Raw genomic sequence first — 18,466 nt, 5'->3', positions numbered from 1 at the left:
AAAAAATATTCAACCAATAGAAACACTACTTGAGGAGAACAACAAACCTTGTGCACATACGGTCGAACTAAGTCATCAAGTTTGTATAATATTCGATCAATAACTTTCACAAGTAAATGACGCTCTTGATCCTCAAGTGTAGGAGACATCAGGAGAGGAAGAATCTGATTAAATAAAGGACCAGCTCCAAATTCACGAGCTTTATCAGTAATCTGACGCAATGCGGCCTGGGGGGAGAGGGGAAGAGTAAAAGGTCTGTCCCTTTATAATTAAGCATTTTGAATAAGCAAATTACTCCATGATTTTCTATAACTTAGTATTTTTACCGTAAGCTTCACAGACATCTTACACAAAATAGCATGAGTGCATTCCCCTCAAATTACTCTGAAGTTTGAACTCCTGTGACTAAAGTTCAATGTTTTCAGTTAATTCAAAAAAGGATAATTTAGTAAAATAATGGAGACACAAGGTATAATAGAAAACTCCTTAGCTTCCGCTAAAGCAATGCCCATCTTCAAATTACATATGCTATTGATGTAATTCCTCACATAATTCCACTAATTACCTTAGTGTCTTCAGCATGTTTTAAAGGCCCTGAGAACAAAAAGGAGAATCTCATTTTTCAACATCCTTATTAGCATAAAATTGTTTGATTAAAAAGCTAAATCCCTCATACCACACACCTTTCTCTCTCTTACACTATGCCCTTGGTAAGAAGAGATTAATTGTAAATTTCTAAACATAAAATTATAGTGAACCTGATGATTTAGTGAACTGGTACATACCTTCCTCATTGGAGGTGTTCCATTCTTAATTTTTAAAAGCAACTTCATTATTTTTCTCTCTTTTTGCTCTTCTGGACTAAGTGTTGATTCATCAACATCAACCTAATAGTAAAAAGAAAGAAAATATAAAGGTAGATTAAGACATTGCAATTTCCAAGTCCTAAATAAAAAGCAGTATTTTAGTTCTGTTATTACTACTCACCAAAAGTTTATCAAAGTACTGAATATCATCGGGTTTTAAAAATGGAAGATTTCCAGATGGTTGGTCATTAACACTTTTCATAGTTCTATCTTCAGTTTGCATGTGGAAACCAGTCATGCCGCCCAAAGGTGTTGGAGTTGCTGTCAGCTTTCGAGCTGGAGTTCGAATAGGAACATAACCAGCTGGAGGGGGAAGTACCTAGTACAGTTAAAAGACAGTTTAGGATTTTCTTGACTTTATAAAAAAAAGTTTAGTTACACAGTAACATAATGAGTAATATTTGCACTTAAAACAGTTTATTAGCTAGAAGCTTTCTGCTTGGAAACAAGAATTAACATTGATCCCATCTTTCTATCTTATGTTTAAAATCTGTATGACAACCATTCATATTTCTCATCTGCTAATTAAAACATAAATTAAGAATATTAGGAATATGGGAAAATGAGATACCTGAAGCAGGCTTATAAAATTCTGATCACTTTCAAACATTAACCTATATAAACATGTTGATGAGCCAATAGGTCATAAATGGAAGTAAGCTTACAAAGTACACACAATAAAGGGTTAATCTTAATAAAATGAAAAACCATTCACATAAACATCTGCACTTTTGTAAAAGCAAAGAATCCTAATATTCAAGTTGTCTGACAAAAATGAGTTAAGTGTATAAAACTAAATGCATAAAAACCAAAAGTAAAATATTTATCAAAGCCCTATAAAATACACCATTTGATTAAACCAAAATCTTCACCTAAGATTCACTAAGATTTTTCTCTCCTACTGATATCAAGGAAATTAATGACTGCAATTGGGAAGACACTTAGGCAGTCAACAGTAAGTTGCACAATGTCTACTCCCACAGCATTATGTAGAGGTTTTAAGAAGTTTAAAGCAGAAATTAAAGCACACTTAAAAACACTGTAACAGAAACCTAACAAGGGGAAAAACATACATATACAAACTCTTAAAAAGCAGCAGGCACTGGCAATATAAGGCTCTGTAAAGGCCATCTAGATGTCTTAGGTTCCAGCTATATGGAACCAGACCAGCAAATGGTTCCTGAGTCCCAGGTACTTAGAAAATTTTGTAATTCAAAGTAAACTTCAAGTAGATATGGTAAAGAGAATATTCTTTCTGTTTATTTGCAACCCAGAAACTTAAATACACAAAATCTTGTGAGGCACAAAATAAAATAACTATGATCTAATGTGAACTTAATCCTGGGACTGTTGATAAACTAAAGCAGCAAGCTATTCCATACCACCAAGGCAGCAGTTCTCAAAGTATGGTCCTAGAAGTCCTTGAAATTTCTCACCTTCCAAAAGTAATAAAAGCTTCATGTCATTCATTTTTTCATCTCTATTACTTATTGGAACTGAAATATACTTGGAAATAGCTAAAAGAATGGAATAGCAGTAGTAAATTTGGGTAAGGCCAATACAAACTTGACCAATTAATTTCTTCAAAAAAAACATTTAAATAAAATTCACATCCTAAATATCACCACACTGATACTTGTTATTACCTTATATCCCTCTGGGAACATCGCATCTAATTCTTCATCAGAAAGTGGGCGGTTTCTCTCATCAATTTCTCTTTCCCACCGCCAAGCCTGAAGCTGTTCAGGAGTCATACTCATTATGTGACCTACCAAAAGAGCAAATTTCTGTAACAATCTATAGTGCAAGTCTTTATCATTATAAAGGCCCTTGAGTTATAAGACAGTTAACATCAACTGTAATTTTAATTGCTTTGTATTATAAATTCAAACCAAAACGTTTTAATCCAGTTATTCTTGCCAAAAATAGGCGTTAACAGCACACAGAATACCTCAGAGGAAAAAAACTCAAAATAGTTCCAGGAAAAAAATTATTTCCAGGGGGAGATTTTCTACCTGGAGTAGGGGTAGCCATGTTCATGGCTGGTGTGCCAATTGGTGTCTTTCCAGGGGTCAGAACAGGAGTGCTTCCACCCATCTGGCTAGCTGGTGTTTCATCCCAACGTGACTTTCTTTTACTGGCTCCAGGAGTTGGTGTTTCACCAATTGAATCTCCACCTCGATCTGTTCGAGGAGTCTCAGCCCATCCGCTTCCATGCCCAGGAGTATCTTAAAAAAAAAAAAAAAAGTGTAAGTAAATAAAAAATATTAACCACTGTCAAAAATTACTGTTTACTCTCGAAGAGCTAATATATTAAAACTGGTCAGGTTCAAAAACAGGAAATAGTCTTAAAATGGAGACCCATTTAAAGTTTAAATTTTCATTTCATATTTATCCTCCCACATTATTTTTTCTTTGCAACTGATTACAAAAACATAGTAACCACTGAGGAATAGAAAAACCAAAGTATTTTTTTAACTAGGCATAATAGCACAATGCAGAGACAGCCACTTAATGCATCTTGAGCTACTTCTGATTTCTCTATACAGTTGAGATTACTCTGCATGTACAACTCCAAACTGCTTCTTTCATCCACCATATATTAAGCACTCTCCTGTATCATTAGAAATCCTTTATAGAATTTTAATATAACAGATGTACTATTAAGTCTTAACTTCTCACAGCTAATCTCATAATTAACAAAACATAGCTTTAAACAGTTTACACAAAAAAACAAGAGACTTAGGCAAATTTATAAAGACCAAAAATAGAACAGAGGTTACTAGGTGCTGGGAAGAGGAGGGAATGGGGAGTTATCGTTTAATGGGTACAGACTTTCTGTTCAGGATGACGAAAAAGTTCTAGAAATGAATAGTGGTGATGGTTGCACAAGACTGCGAATGTACTCAACACCACTGAATTGTACACTTAATGGTAAATTTACGTTCTCAAGAAGGGGAAAGAATTAAGGCATATGATCTCCTTAGTTCTTTATTCCCAAAGCGACTAATTATTTACAGTTCTATCCAGGACCAGAGATGTGAAGAGATTTCCTTCTGTAAACATACCATTCATCAAATCAATATTTCACCCAAACACCAAGATTCCACCAGAAGTACCTCTTTCTGTTTTGGGGGTCTCATCCCATCTGTTTTTACGAGCACTGGAAGTTGCGCCTCCATGGCCTGGTGTTGCATGGCCTGGTGTATCCCCGCGTCCAGGAGTAGCAGCTCCCGCTGGTGTGTGACTAGGTGTAGGATCCCATATTTTTGAGCCTGGGGTTGCTCCAGGAGTCTCACTTCCCTTTGCACGACCTGGTGTCTCATCCCATCTTAAGGAAGGGGTATGTCCAGGGGTCTTAACAAAGCAAAAAACACTTTATTTCACATACCTACACACCCGAGTAAAAATAACTAGAAAAAATTTTTTTAATAATTTATTATGTTAGTCACCATACATAGAAAATTTCTACAAAAAAATTATAAACAAATGTTTTAGTCTAATTCAGTATAAATGAGAGTAAATCACCCCACTTAAGGGATACCGACTTTATAGCAAGTGTGTTTGACTAAGAACAACGTGAAGTTTTAATTTGGAGCAGTGAAAAAGCCCTAGCTTAAAAAAAAAAAATGTATTTTGGGTTTGAGTCTTAGATATACCATAAGTAGCTCCATAACTTTGAGAAAATTACTAAGCCTCTCTATCTAGATCTGCAAACAATTTCAGCTTTAATTATAGCAATACTTCCCAAACTGTGCTTAGAGACATATATCATTGAGCTCTAAGAAATATGATTTTTGTGTCTTTGTTAAATTTCATGTACATGTTTAATAACCCAAGTATGTTCTGGATCACCTGGGTAATTATCTTATAACTAGATACTGCCACATTATTTCAAACCTGAGATTTACAATCATTTGTAATATTACTCTAACTGATGCTGACAAGATTAGAGAAAAAAAGATTAGAAGTAGATTGAAGTAATCAAAGCTTCCAATATAGTTCAGAGACAAGGAGTAGGTGATGCAAGGCATCAGACAGCGCATGGTAACGGAAGAAACTGCACAGTGCAGACAATACAGTACCAAAGCAGCAGGTGCTTCAGTGTAAGTCAAACAAAATTTGTATTTAAGATGTATTAAGTATTCCACAGGTTTTGTAATATACTTTTATATATTTAAAATTGGATGCTCTAACCAACACAAGAATTCTATTTAGCTTTACACTTGCAAATTTAAGGCTCAGTATTCTTTTTCCTTTAAAAAGATTCTACGTATCACTCAGGGTTGAGAAATTTTCAATTAGGTGAGTGAAGCACATAAACTGTTCAAAACTTCATTTTTGGGGGCGCCTGGGTGGCACAGTGGTTAGGCGTCTGCCTTCGGCTCAGGGTGTGATCCCGGCGATCTGGGATCGAGCCCCACATCAGGCTCTTCTGCTATGAGCCTGATTCTTCCTCTCGCACTCCCCCTGCTTGTGTTCCCTCTCTCGCTGGCTGTCTCTATCTCTGTCGAATAAATAAATAAAATCTTTAAAAAAAAAACAAAAACTTCATTTTTGGCAACTATTCCTCCTACTGATCGGGTAGAAAATAAACTCTACTATCCACTGTAATTCCCACAGTCCTGATTAGGATGGAGCTGTGTTAAACGAGCAGAATGAAAGAAAACATCATCTGAACCTTTACAGTTTTTAAGACAGACATCAATTCTTGTGTCTAGTTTTCATGAGCATACAAATAAACAGCAGCACAAATTTCTCTTTTCCTGTTTTTTTTTATTTTTATTTTTTAAATATTTTATTTATTTATTTGACACAGAGACAGCCAGTGAGAGAGACAGCCAGTGAGAGAGAGATAAGCAGGGGGAGTGGGAGAGGAAGAAGCAGGCTCCCAGCAGAGGAGTCTGATGTGGGGCTTGATCCCAGAACACCAGGGATCACGCCCTGAGCTGAAGGGAGACGCCCAACGACTGAGCCACCCAGGCACCCCTCTTTTCCTGTTTTTAAAATCAGCATTATCAACCACAGAATTAAATTTAGTAATAATTAGGGGCACCTGGGTGGCTCAGTCAGTTAAGTGTCTGCCTTTGGCTCAGGTCATGATCCCAGGGTCCTGGGATTGAGCCCCAAGTTGGGCTCCCTGCTCTGTGTGGAGTCTGCTCCTCCCACTCCCTCTGCTTGTGCTGGCTCACTCTCTCTCAAATAAATAAAATCTTTAAATAAATAATAAATAAATAAATTTAGTTATAATTTATATTCTAGAGAACCAAATCCTCTCATGTATCAGCAAGCAAATGGGAACTCCTCAGGCTCCACCTTAAACTGAAGTGTTTGGAAAATATTAGGTTTATTATATCCCAATTCTGGGTTTGGGAAAATACTGCCATGGTCTGTAAATAAATCTGCAGTAGTCTATGCTAAACCAGTGACTTAGGGGGCACCTGGCTGGCTCAGTTGGAAGAGCATACAACTCTTGATTTCAGGGCCATGAGTTTGAACTCCAGGCTGGGTGCAGAGATTACTAAAATAAATAAACTTTAATTTAGACCACCGTGGTGGAGACAGAGGTTATGAAAAGTGGTTAGTTACCAAATATATTTAAAGTTGGGGCCAACAAAATTTACTTATGGATAGAATTTGGGACAAGGGAGTAACTATTGGATGACACTGACATGACTCTTTAAGCACCTGGTTTGCGCCAACAGGCTAGAAGGGGTGAGTGAATAGAGAAAATCAGTAATTTTATTTTAGAAAAACTCTATTTGAAATGTCTCTTAAACAGCCAAATAAAAGTGTCAAGTCCGAGAACAGAGAACATGCAGGGGACAGATTTGTACATTTGGGAGTAGTCTATAGAGATGGTATATGAAGACAGAAATGAGATCTTAGGGAGTGCATTTACATGGAAAAGAGGTCCAAGGACTGAGCACTAGAAAACCCCAAAGTTAAAAGAAGCTGAGGAAGATCCAGCACACAAGACTGAGGAACAGGCATCAGTGAGCAGAGTATCAGGAGAATCAAGAGAGACTGAAGTCCAGAATGTAAGAAAAGGAATCAAGTAATGGCAAATGCCACTGATATATGATAGGATCTATGATATGATGATATAGGATATGAGGATTGAGACTTGACAAGTGACCCTGACAAGAGATGTTTGATGGAGTGGTGCAAGCAAAAGACTAGATAAGCAGAGACCACAGGTACAGACAACTCATTCAAATCATTTTGCAGTCAAGAGACAGAAATGGGATGGTAGCTAGAAGGGGGTGTGAGGATCAAGGGATGGTTCCTGAAGTTTTTCGCATTTTAAAGAGGAAAATGGGTACAAAGTGTTTGCTGATAATAACCTGGAGTATAGAGACGTTACACAAATGTCTCTGATTAGTAAAAGAAGATGGGAAACAGTATATAAGAAGTTGTTCAAACTGCACTGACAACTCAGAAAGAGTAAATGAGAACGGACATAGGCATACTGGTAGATTTCATAGTGGCAACGGTGTTAAGTTTTTTTTAGTTTCTACTTTGGAAAGGAAAAATAGGAAACAAAGTCATCAACTAAAAAGCTGTTAAGGAGACATATTCGTTTGGAATTTTCTCTGGGGTAGAGAGGATAGAGAATTACTGCTTAATGATTACAATCTGCTCAAGGTAATGAAAAAATTTCAAAATTAGTGAAGACAGTTGTACAACATTGTGAATGTAATTAATGCCACTAAATTGTACACTTTAAAATGGTTAAATTGGCAAATTTTATGTTATTTTTACGATTTTTAAAAATTTTAAACAAATGAAACAATAAAAACAATGCAAAAAGACATTCTCCAGGAAAATAAACTGACCAAAGAAATGCAGTAGCACTACCCATGTGACACCAGTGGTCAGATGCTTAAATTATCCATCCAGAAAATGAAGATCGCTATATTGTAGTCAACCTCCACAATGTGACACACTAAAATATCTATTTTTATATTCCAAAAGGGACGTTCCTTCATTCTGAGTTATGGATTGAACTGTGTCTTCCCCCAAAAAAACTTGCGTTGAAGCCAGCCCTTAACCACCAATGCGACTATATCTAGAGATTAGGCCTTTAGCAAGGTAATTAGGTTAAATGAGGTCATAAGGTTGGGGCCATAACCTGATAGCACTGGCGTCCTGAGGAGAGACACGAGAGCTCGCTTGCTCTCTCCATGCACACACAGAAAAGGCCATGTGAGGACACAGCAAGAAGGCAAGCCAAAAACAGAACTCTCACCAGACATCAACCTTGTTGGCACCTTGATATTGACTTCGAGCCTCCAGAACTGTGAGAAAATAAATGTCTGTTGTTTGAGCCACCTGGTCTGTGTTACCTTGATGTCAACAAGAGTAGGCTAATACATTCCACAGTGAGAGGAAAAATATAAGTAACCGTCATTAAAAATAAAAATAAATTACCTCTGCTTGATCCCAACTTGACAGCTTTTTGGGAGTGGCACCAGGAGTCTGATCAGCCGTTTGATCCCAACGCCGTTTTCGTTTTGAGGGAGGTTGGGACGCTGCTGCTCCATTGACAACTTTTAGTTCTCCAGCTTTAGCTTTTTCTGCTAGCTGCTGCCTAATTTCTCTCTAAAAATATTTCAATAAGCACTGAGTATCTCTAAAACCTTTTCAACATATTTTCATATAATCAGCACAGTCATTTCAATTTAATGTCACTGTCTTCACTCATTCTGCTTTCTATGCTATGGGAGTCCCCTTCCTTATTTCCCTTTCTTTTCTGTATTTCTGGTTTTATACAATGTCTTTTTGCACAAAAGACAAGCAGCTACGGAATTTATAACACGGAGCACCCTACCTTAAAAACAGTGAAGCAAAATCTTCAACATGGAAAACCAAAATGTTTTCATTGAAAAAGTTTTATTGAAACTCACATATGTAGCAATTCGGACTATGTAATATAGAAAAGTGGCAAAAAGTAGAAACTTAAAAACTGTACGTAAATATCATATATAATGTAGTCATAACAAATGTAGACTTAATTTACCCAGTGATTTTAAGTAAGGTTCTACTTACTCCATATAACAAAGTATACATTTATAATAAACTTATGGAGGCTTACTGTTAAAACAAAATGGAGCACTCTATACTGCAGGAGCAGTAGGAATCCTTCAGATTTCTCCACCCATATCCAAACTGAATCTTATGAAAGATTTAGAGGTTTTTCATGGAATGATTTAACTATTTGAATTTTCCCTTAGCCATTTGTTTCAGACACACACCACCAATCCTCCCCAAGGATATATCCACCATGAGATACATGTCTGTTATGTGTATATATACGCATACATATACATATATGTGTAAACATCCAAACAGCCAAGTGGCCACGGACTAAAAAGGATACAGAAATATGAAAAGTTTAATTTGGGAGGAGGCAGAATTTGGGGTAAGGTTTCTTTCTCAACTTAGTATTTATTAATACTACTAAAATATTACTTGTGCAGCAAATAAAAAGAAAACAAAAGTCTCTCAATTTGAACTTTCTTTTTACATTCTTTCACAACCACCAAAATAAAAATCAGGCTCACATACCTCTTCTTTAGTTAAATGCTGTTCTCGCATTACATCCATGTAAGTCCTAGCATTCATTTTAGGATCAGGGGTCTTCCCTCCTGCAGAAAAGAACAGCAACAGGACAAGAGTACAATAAATAAAAGATAATTAGGTTAAATTGATTTATCTGCCCTGCTCTAATATTATGTTATTCCATAATCATTTAATTTATTTTTTGATGGAAAACTTTAATAATTATACATCTTACTTTTTATTGAGTTTGCTGATCAATTTAACCTGTTTGAACACAAACATATCTACAGCAGTTTAAAACAAATATTTTAATGCATATAAAAACAAAATGACAGCACAGTTTAGAGTCTTCAGAAGTGATGGGTTCCTGGGTTGCTAATCCGGAATACGTACACTTTCGTGCCTTTGTCTCCATCAGCAGTTCTGACTTCAAGCAGCAGAATAGAAGCCTAGAAAATTATCTCTTTACCATTAGTAACACTTTGGAAAGATATTTATATTCAAAACATTACCTGTTGCAAGCTGTTAAAATCCTGACTACAAATAACTATAACTAGATAAGTTCTCCATACAATGTTCTAAAACAGTTATAGTTCAGAAAATCTGACTTTTAAAATACACCTATAATCTTACTCTGATGTCATGTTACTAAAAAGGGCTTCATTCTTTTTAAGTTTTGTTGACCCAAAAACATTTTTATTTTCTCAGAAAGTATAAATTACAACTGGAAACATATTACTTGAAATATAGTACTTCTACCAGTTATTATGTTGCACATAGAAGAAAAGTGGTGTACAAAGAGATGTGTTAGTCTCTTGGTTCAAGTTTCAGTTATTTGCTTTCAAACTTCAAAATATCTTAAAGAAGCCCAAACAGTATATAACAAGATTCACAGAGGCACACTATGTTTTAGTAATGTGATAATTAGCTATACCAGTAGTATAGCATCACAATTTAGGAAAAAATAATAAAATTCTAAGACATTTCCTATGCTGAAGATCATGCCCAATTGATAGTGTCATTCTTTCTGACACTAGCTCTGATAAGACTTCCTTTGGAATACTTTTTCACCATAATCTAGAGAGGATGTGTTGAACTGCACCCTTAAGAATGCAGACAGGACTGGCATATAGCAGTACTGCTGTAGGAAAGAAATTAAGGACAGTTAGTATGGGCCTGTGAATTCTGACATACATGTTTAAATCAATTACAATTATGCAAGTAAAAAAATATCCCTATTAATTCATGCAGGCTGAAAGTCTAATTTGTAAACCTGCAGCAGAATCTATTTCTAAGAAACAGGCACCTAATTTTGATTTTGAAACTCACCTGAGGAAAGCTTCCATCAGGCTCACTATGCCCCTTGTTCTGACCTGCACACTAAAATTAGCAAAACAGACTCCAACTATTAAAAATATCAAAGTCTTTGTATACATACTTTTGTTTTAACTTTAAGTATGCTTAGAGCAAAGTAGGTGCATTTACTAAACTACATTTAGAGCAATATGGGGGGAGCTCTAATGTGAGAAACAGTTTCTCAAAAGTAACAAGCCCAAAAGTCTAGGATTTGGAATGAAAACTTTCAATAGTTTGAAAGTATTTTGAGCAGAAAAACACATTTGTTCAAAGTATAGAAAGCGTACCCAAAACAAAAGTAAAAGAAAAACCTTTAACCCTTTGCGTTTCTATGGCATTGGCTCATTATTTTCTTGTCCTTCTACCTGGAAAGAAAACTTGCATTATAAAGATGAAGAATATGGCATCTGTGACTTCAACCAAATCTATACAAATCTATAATAAGGGGGATTTTAAAAAAGAAAAGCAAATTCATAAGCATGCCAAAAAAAATCAAAGGGCTAAAGACAACTTAAGACAAATAAATTCCTGAAAACTTATAGAAAAGTGGGAAAGAATTACCATCTGCAAAAGGATCAAGACGCTCTGGGGATATTATCATGGTCCGCCTGTGCTTTTTGTATTCATCCTCCCGGTCAGCAATCTTTGGAGGTCGGTGCTCAGCGAATGGATCATACTGAGAAGAGGTAAGTCTCATTTAATAACCACTTTATTAAACAACCAAACAGAATATCATATACAAAAACCAGAACATTAGAAAACAAGTAAAAATGTTTAATAAATACCTACTAATGAAAGAAGTTATCTTGTATCATTTTATGGATAAATGTTAACATGAAAAAATAAGACAGAGAGAGGCAATATACATGTCCACATTTCCATAGTTCATTTCTTCATGAAATGACTACCTTAACAAAATAAACTAATCCTCCCAATCAACTCTCCTCAAGACATTCTAATAACTTGATTTCTAAAACATGTGGGCTTCCACGGAAATTGAGCCATTCAGTTTTTCTCAGCTGAATAAACTCGTTTTAATTTTTAAAAAGGGGCAGGAGGGGAAAAGAACAAAAGGAGAGTCACCTGTTCTGTTGATTGTGGTATATCATTAAGCAATGCCACAGGAGCATGATATCCCGGCTTCTTCTGACCAAGCAAACTCGTAGATGATGAGTAGTCATCGTCATCCTGCAATGAAATGCCCCCAAAAAACCACAAACAAAATGTCAGAACTTAAAAGTTAGACAGAATATACAGACTCAACATGATATCAGAAGACTTACTGACAAAGTGGCATCTAAACCTTTGTTCAGAAAACTTATAAACACCTAGGTTTTCTTTCAACTCATAAACCTTTTAAAGAAATTAAATTTAGTTCTCTTTACTTTTAAAAATATTAAACAAGGAATGATTTCTATGGAACTTAATTACAATAAAGTAGGTATGGACTAAAAAGCCTGAGCATTTCCTTTTCTCATAGAAAGCATAATGAAATTTGTTTTCTGGGACGCCTGGGTGGCTCAGTCAGTTAAGCATCTGCCTTCGACTCAGGTCATGATCCCAGGGTCCTGGGATCAAGTCCCACATCAGGCTCCTTGCTCAATGGGGAGACTGCTTCTCCCTCTGTCTGCTCTGCCTGCTGCTCCCCCTGCTTGTGCTCTCTGACAAATAAATAAATAAAAATCTTTTAAAAAAAATTGTTTTTCAAATTTGGAGACTGCAAACAGCTTATTTAGAACTCTCCAGTTTCCTTGTTGTTTTAAAGAGTCTATTTTTAAGTAATCTCTACGCCTAACATGGGTCTCGAACTCACAACCCCAAGAGTCTCATGCTCTACTGCCTCAGGCAGCCAGGTGCCCCTTCTTGTTTTTTTAACTCATTTTTTTAAACATGATTTAACCACACAAATAAAATATAATTAATTTTAAATGTATTTGTTTCCCTAATAGTATTTTTAAACAGACCAATGTTATATTACTTTACTACTATAAGAAGTGCAACAATGGATTAACTCCGAAGATTTTAACATCTCATTTATTCAAAAATGAAATCACAATTTCTCCCTTAGCTTCTGGAAATTGTACCTCTAGAACTTTAAAATTTTTCTTAAAAGAAAAAGTGCCAACTAAAAAATAAAATGTGGCTTGCATTTCATAAAAACAACAAGTTTGATAAAATCTTTATACGTGAAATGTCTATTACTCAATCACTCAAAAAATGAACTTCACCAAATCTGGATGTTTGGAATGGTCTCACAAAATAAGCTATGTGGACTATATAAAAACACTTTAACAGATGCACTTCAAAATGAGAAGTGGTCATCCTCTAGAGTAACTAAAAAAGGCCATTAGCATCAGTAACAAACATTCCATTCTTATTAAGATGACAAGTGGAAAAACACAGCACCAAACACAAGTCAGAAGTCAAAAGTGGCAAGGACAGATGGCTATCTATAATAAAGTCATATCTCAAACACTGGCTACTCTAGATAGAGCTCAGGAGGTAACAATAGGGATTCATTTTACAATAGTAAATGATTTGCAGGTTCTTTGTTGGATAAAGAAACTAGTTTTAATGTAAAGATTCAGAACTGATCACTTCCAGGAGTTTCTGGACCTTAGAGAGGAAGGACACCTTCAATAGTTCTATCCTCCTGGGGGCGCCTGGGTGGCACAGCGGTTAAGCGTCTGCCTTCAGCTCAGGGCGTGATCCCGGCCCCACATCAGGCTCCTCCACTATGAGCCTGCTTCTTCCTCTCCCACTCCCCCTGTTTGTGTTCCCTCTCTCGCTGGCTATCTCTACCTCTGTCAAATAAATAAATAAAATCTTTAAAAAAAAAAAAAAAATAGTTCTATCCTCCAAAAGATATCCCAATCCCCAAATCTTCCCAGATTAAATAAGATGACTAAAACAGAAAATTCCTTTATGTTTTTGTTCATCAAAGAAATGTCTGACTTATATATACTCGGTAACTCACATCTTCAAGTTCAGTTGCAGCAATTGATGTCACATATCCAGCAAATCGGCTGTCACTTCCGCCATAAATTTCCTGGTCATAATAACCTGTAGAATCAAGGCCCACTCCTTGAGCTTCATCAAGAGCTGCCTTCTTGCCTTGAATTTCTCGAATCTGTGCTTCAATATCTGTAAGAAAGTTAATACAGACTTTAATTTTCCAAAGAGACCCAAAACAATGCATTTCTCTAGTAGAAACTATCAAAGTACTCTCCTCAATACATAAACTTTAAAGTAACTATAATATATAAAGATTTAGAACTATACCTAATACTGATTTTTAATACACTTACTACATCTCCACCTCAACAGACAATATTTCTACACATAAGAGATGCTTACATTTCATCAACTACAAATTAGAACAGGTTCCAAAGTTTAAATTATTGTCGAATTCCAAACCTTTCCCCAAATAAAAAAATAATACCGTCAATGTTGATTAGGGACCAAGAACAATACTCGAGCATTTAAACTAATCAGTACTAGAAAGGCAAAAACAACAGTACTATGGAGAGTTCTTAAACTAGAATGTGCAACAAACTATAGATTTTGTTAAAATGAAATAGGCCTGTATCAGACCCAAGTTTTTGCATTCCTAACAAGTTCTCAGGTGATGTCCTAAACATCTAGGATCACACTCTGATGAGTAAAATAATAAAGGATAAAGTCTAAATTCTTTATAGCCTGGAATTCAGAGCCCTGCACAGTTTGACTACAACCACCATGACGTTAGTTTTATGATTAAGAGTCTGAGCTCTGGAATCAAAATGTCTGCCTTCAAATAAAGGCTTTCTCTACTAATTAATATGTTATTTCACCTCTGTGTCCCAGTATCCTACAATGTGTTTTTTTTTTTAAGGGTTAAATGAGATGAACATGAAGCACTTAAGCATTCCATGAATAAATTAAAACCCTTTGACGCTAGGTACTTTTAAAAAGCTCATTTAGGGGTGCCTGGGTGGCTCAGTCGTTAAGCATCTGCCTTCGGCTCAGGTCATGATCCCAGGGTCCTGGGATCGAGCCCCACATCCCCGCATCCGGCTCCCTGCTCAGTGGGAAGCCTGTTTTTCCCTCTCCCACTCCCCCTGCTTGTGTTCCCTCTCTCGCTGTGTCTCTGTCAAATAAACAAAATCTTTAAAATAAAATAAGAAAATAAAAAATAAATTAAAAAGCTCATTTACTAGTTTGCAAGGACCATAAAGAAACAGATTCAAACGGCACAATGCAAATACCCAAAGCACATCCTCAGCAAAGGGAGAAAACCCTCTGTAGTTCAAGATGGGTGTGGTTTAAAGCAGAAAATGTAGTAACGTTATACCACATTTTCCCAGTAAGAGTAGGAGCCAGTCTCAGAAACTCAAAATAACAGAACAGGTTTACCACTGAACTTTAGCAGCTCCAGTTTGTAACCACACCTCAAAATTCTTATCGTGTATCACAGCACCACCATCTCCACAGTTACTACTTTTTCTGGCATCTCTCCCCTCAAAACTATTACAGCAGCCCAGGTAGCCAGGGGCCCCCACCATGATCAATCACAAACAGAAATAGCCTCACGTAAACTGGGTGGTTTATTTTACTATTCTACTTTTGTTTCTGTTTGAGGCATATTTTTTAAAAGTTTTAAATCCACATTTGGTCCCCTCCCTAACCCCCAGAATATTTTGCCCTGAAATACAGAAGCAGCCTCAGGAGTTAGCTAGACTGGCTAAGGGGTGAATGGAGATTAAGTCTTCATTTTTTTCTTTCTGAACATTTGCATTTCTGAAATGTTTGAGGCTTTAAAAAAAACACCAAATGCACAGACCACTTTTAAGTAAATAGGTTCTTTTACTGGGACACAAATGCTACTGCCATCCGGATCCAGAAAGGACACACTCATGTAAATCAGGCCAGCCAAATAATCTGCAATCTCCCCTCTACAGCATCAGTCTACCAACAACCTACACTGAAATCACCTGGGGCCCCTGTTATAAGGACTGACTCCAGGACTCAGATACATTAAGTCAGAACCTCCAACTGAAGAGCCCAGGTTTCTACATCAGTAACAAACACCCCAGGAAACTCTCCACTTCCAGCCCCAGAATGCCCTTACCAAAATTTCCAATTTAGGACATGTTATACTTTTTCTAGCTCATACAGAACAACAACAGCAACCAAAAAGAGGAAAGGGGTGTTGTTTCAAAAAAACTGCATCATACAATACATATTGTGCAGTTTGCTCTCCCCCTCCATGCACATTAATTAATACATCAGTTTTATATTCCTCTGAAAGGATTTTTCCAGTCCAAGTTTTCAGCAGCTAGTCCTTTATTTGGATCCAATACATTTATCCAGGAACTACTTTCATCTACTGAATCTTACCTACTGATTTTATGTAAGGATTAGCAACACTGTCTTCTAATTACAAAAGTACTCAAAATACCAAATTTGTCTGTATAAAAAGCCTAATATATATTATGACTGAATTCCTATTAAATAAAATTCAGCAACAAAATTACCTAGGGGCTAGGCAGCTCTTTGTAGTTAATTAATTCTGAAGGGAATTCATTACTAAATTTCTACAAGTTGTATAGTTCAATGTTTTTACACAAACCAGTTCAATGTGTATCTGCTTGAAACTACAGATAAAAAGCGTAAAAAGCTCGTGGGTTATGTTTATGCACTGAAAACTGTAGCACATGTACACAAATGTCACATTAACCACAAAACTGAGACAACAGCTTCCACAACACTCAGCAGTTATGCAAATGACAGAAAAGCTAGAAAACTCAGCAATTATTTAATAAACTATGTGCCGAAATATGAAATATAATAAACTCAAATATTTATAAGCAAACAAAAGTATCATTACATTTATAAACAAAGTAATTGTGATATTTTGTTTACAGAATAAATTTTGTGACACAAATATGGCAAAATATTAAGAACCGGTAAATCTGAGCAATGGGTTACACTGGGTTCATTATATTTTTTCCTGTACTTTTCTGTATGTTACACTATTTCATAATTAAAAAGTAACTTCCAATCTGTAGAAGTCATTAAAAGCAATTGTCCCAAATTTTATAAACATTTTGCATCTCTGGGGAAGGCAAAGTTGTCTCTAATTTCTTGTTTTCAAAGCTATCTCACACAAAATCATAGCTAAAGGAATGCAGGTATTCCTGTACTTTCTGAAATATGAAGTAAAGATCAGCAAGATCATTTCTGGCAACAAATGTGTAAAATTTGTTAGCAATAATAGAAAAAAAAAAATGAGGGAACACACCAAAAAGAATAACCAGAGGTCGAAAACGTTAAATAAAAGACTTGAGGAGACTTCTTACTTCAATTATAACCAACGTGAATAAATCCTCTATTCCTGCCTAATCCCTTTCCAATTCAGACTCCCTGTAGTTGAGACATTCAAATGTGAAGATAAAGAGAAACGGATACTGTCTGCTAGTGATTGGACAAGAGACTAGGACCTCCTGGTGGCCACACATAAGACTAAGAGCTGGCACTCTAATCCATGGGAACCCATAAATATTCCAGTCTTCATGGTGCGTGTAACAATATTTCTCATTATCAAGTAGTATTCCAGTGTACTACAGCATCCATGTTGCTTACAGTTTGTAAAGATTACAAACAAGGCTGCTATAGACCACTTATGTACAGGTTTTTATGTAAATATGGGATTTAACAGTACTTGGGTAAATACCTCGTCTTATAGGTAAATATCTAGTCTGCTGGGTCTTAAAGCAGTATATGTTTAATTTTATAAAAAACTTATGAAGTCCTTTTGGTGTGTTTACTTACCGAAGTCTGAGAGCAGAAGAGAGCTGAATTATTCCGTATAAAAGAGGAAGAACCATTTTGAGAGATGAAATGGAGGAAATTAAGAGAACAAGTAAAATGAAGAAAAGCTGGGGGCTGGGATAAGGGAGTAGTAAAATTCCAGCTTTATGATGTTAAAAAGGGGGTTATCAGGAGACAGATATATCTAATGTGGATTTCTAAATTATCCGATTTTCCAGATTAAAACTTCACGTCTGCCCCCTCCAGCCTCTGTCTTCAATAAAATCTATGGAGTGGGAGCATATATAGTAGGACTCTTGGTTACTGATGCTGAAACGTAAAAACAAAGCAAGAATTCCCTATCTTGACAGCAGATTCGGAATCTTAAAATTGAAGTTATGGGTGGTCCTTCAAATCCCCAGAGTTGGCAGTCTAGTAGTTGTTTAATTAAAAAAAAAAAAAGATGTCTTAGATAAGAAATCAAAGTAATAGTTAAGTATCAGACTTGTATTTAGGGGCACCTCGGTGGCTCAGTTGGTTAAACTTCCGACTCTTGGTTTCTGCTTGGGTTGTGATCAGGGTCATGACACAAGCCCCTCATGGGGCACGCTCAGCACAGTCTTCTTAGGACTCACTCTCTCTCCCTTCCCCTCTGCTCGTGTATGCGAAGCATATGTGCATGTGTGTGCTAAAAAAAAGTATTCGGGGGAGCGCCTAGGTGGCTCAGTCGTTAAGCGTCTGCCTTCGGCTCAGGGCGTGATCCCACAGTCCTGGGATCAAGCCCCGCATCAGGCTCCTCCGCTGGAAGCCTGCTTCTTCCTCTCACACTCCCCCTGCTTGTGTTCCCTCTCTCACTGGCTGTCTCTCTCTCTGTTGAATAAATAAAA

The 18,466-nt window shown here is 36.4% G+C and overlaps 1 protein-coding gene across 4 annotated transcripts in view; it reads right to left on the bottom strand.

Moving 5' to 3' along the window:
- The window catches only part of SF3B1 (splicing factor 3b subunit 1), a 52,585-nt gene that overhangs the window by 10,314 nt on the left and 23,805 nt on the right, over positions 1–18,466 (bottom strand). For 2 of the 4 annotated variants that reach the window (XM_008687303.2, XM_008687304.2), the window contains exons 2-12: positions 13,765–13,931; positions 11,871–11,975; positions 11,349–11,463; positions 9,438–9,517; positions 8,301–8,471; positions 3,986–4,223; positions 2,882–3,094; positions 2,513–2,634; positions 988–1,185; positions 786–887; positions 48–227 (exon numbers count right to left, since the gene is read on the bottom strand). In XM_008687303.2, the coding sequence (XP_008685525.1) occupies positions 48–227; positions 786–887; positions 988–1,185; positions 2,513–2,634; positions 2,882–3,094; positions 3,986–4,223; positions 8,301–8,471; positions 9,438–9,517; positions 11,349–11,463; positions 11,871–11,975; positions 13,765–13,931 (1,691 nt within the window). Of the gene's footprint in view, positions 1–47; positions 228–785; positions 888–987; positions 1,186–2,512; positions 2,635–2,881; positions 3,095–3,985; positions 4,224–8,300; positions 8,472–9,437; positions 9,518–9,824; positions 9,881–11,348; positions 11,464–11,870; positions 11,976–13,764; positions 13,932–18,466 lie in introns of those variants that run through there. The other 2 variants (XM_040642416.1, XM_008687306.2) reach the window with 2 other exon arrangements.

This window comes from Ursus maritimus, unplaced genomic scaffold, assembly GCF_017311325.1.
Source record: "Ursus maritimus isolate PB19 unplaced genomic scaffold, ASM1731132v1 scaffold_1, whole genome shotgun sequence".
NCBI lineage: Eukaryota > Metazoa > Chordata > Mammalia > Carnivora > Ursidae > Ursus > Ursus maritimus.
Note: the sequence above shows the minus strand (reverse complement) of the source record. Positions and strands in the feature narration are given on the sequence as shown.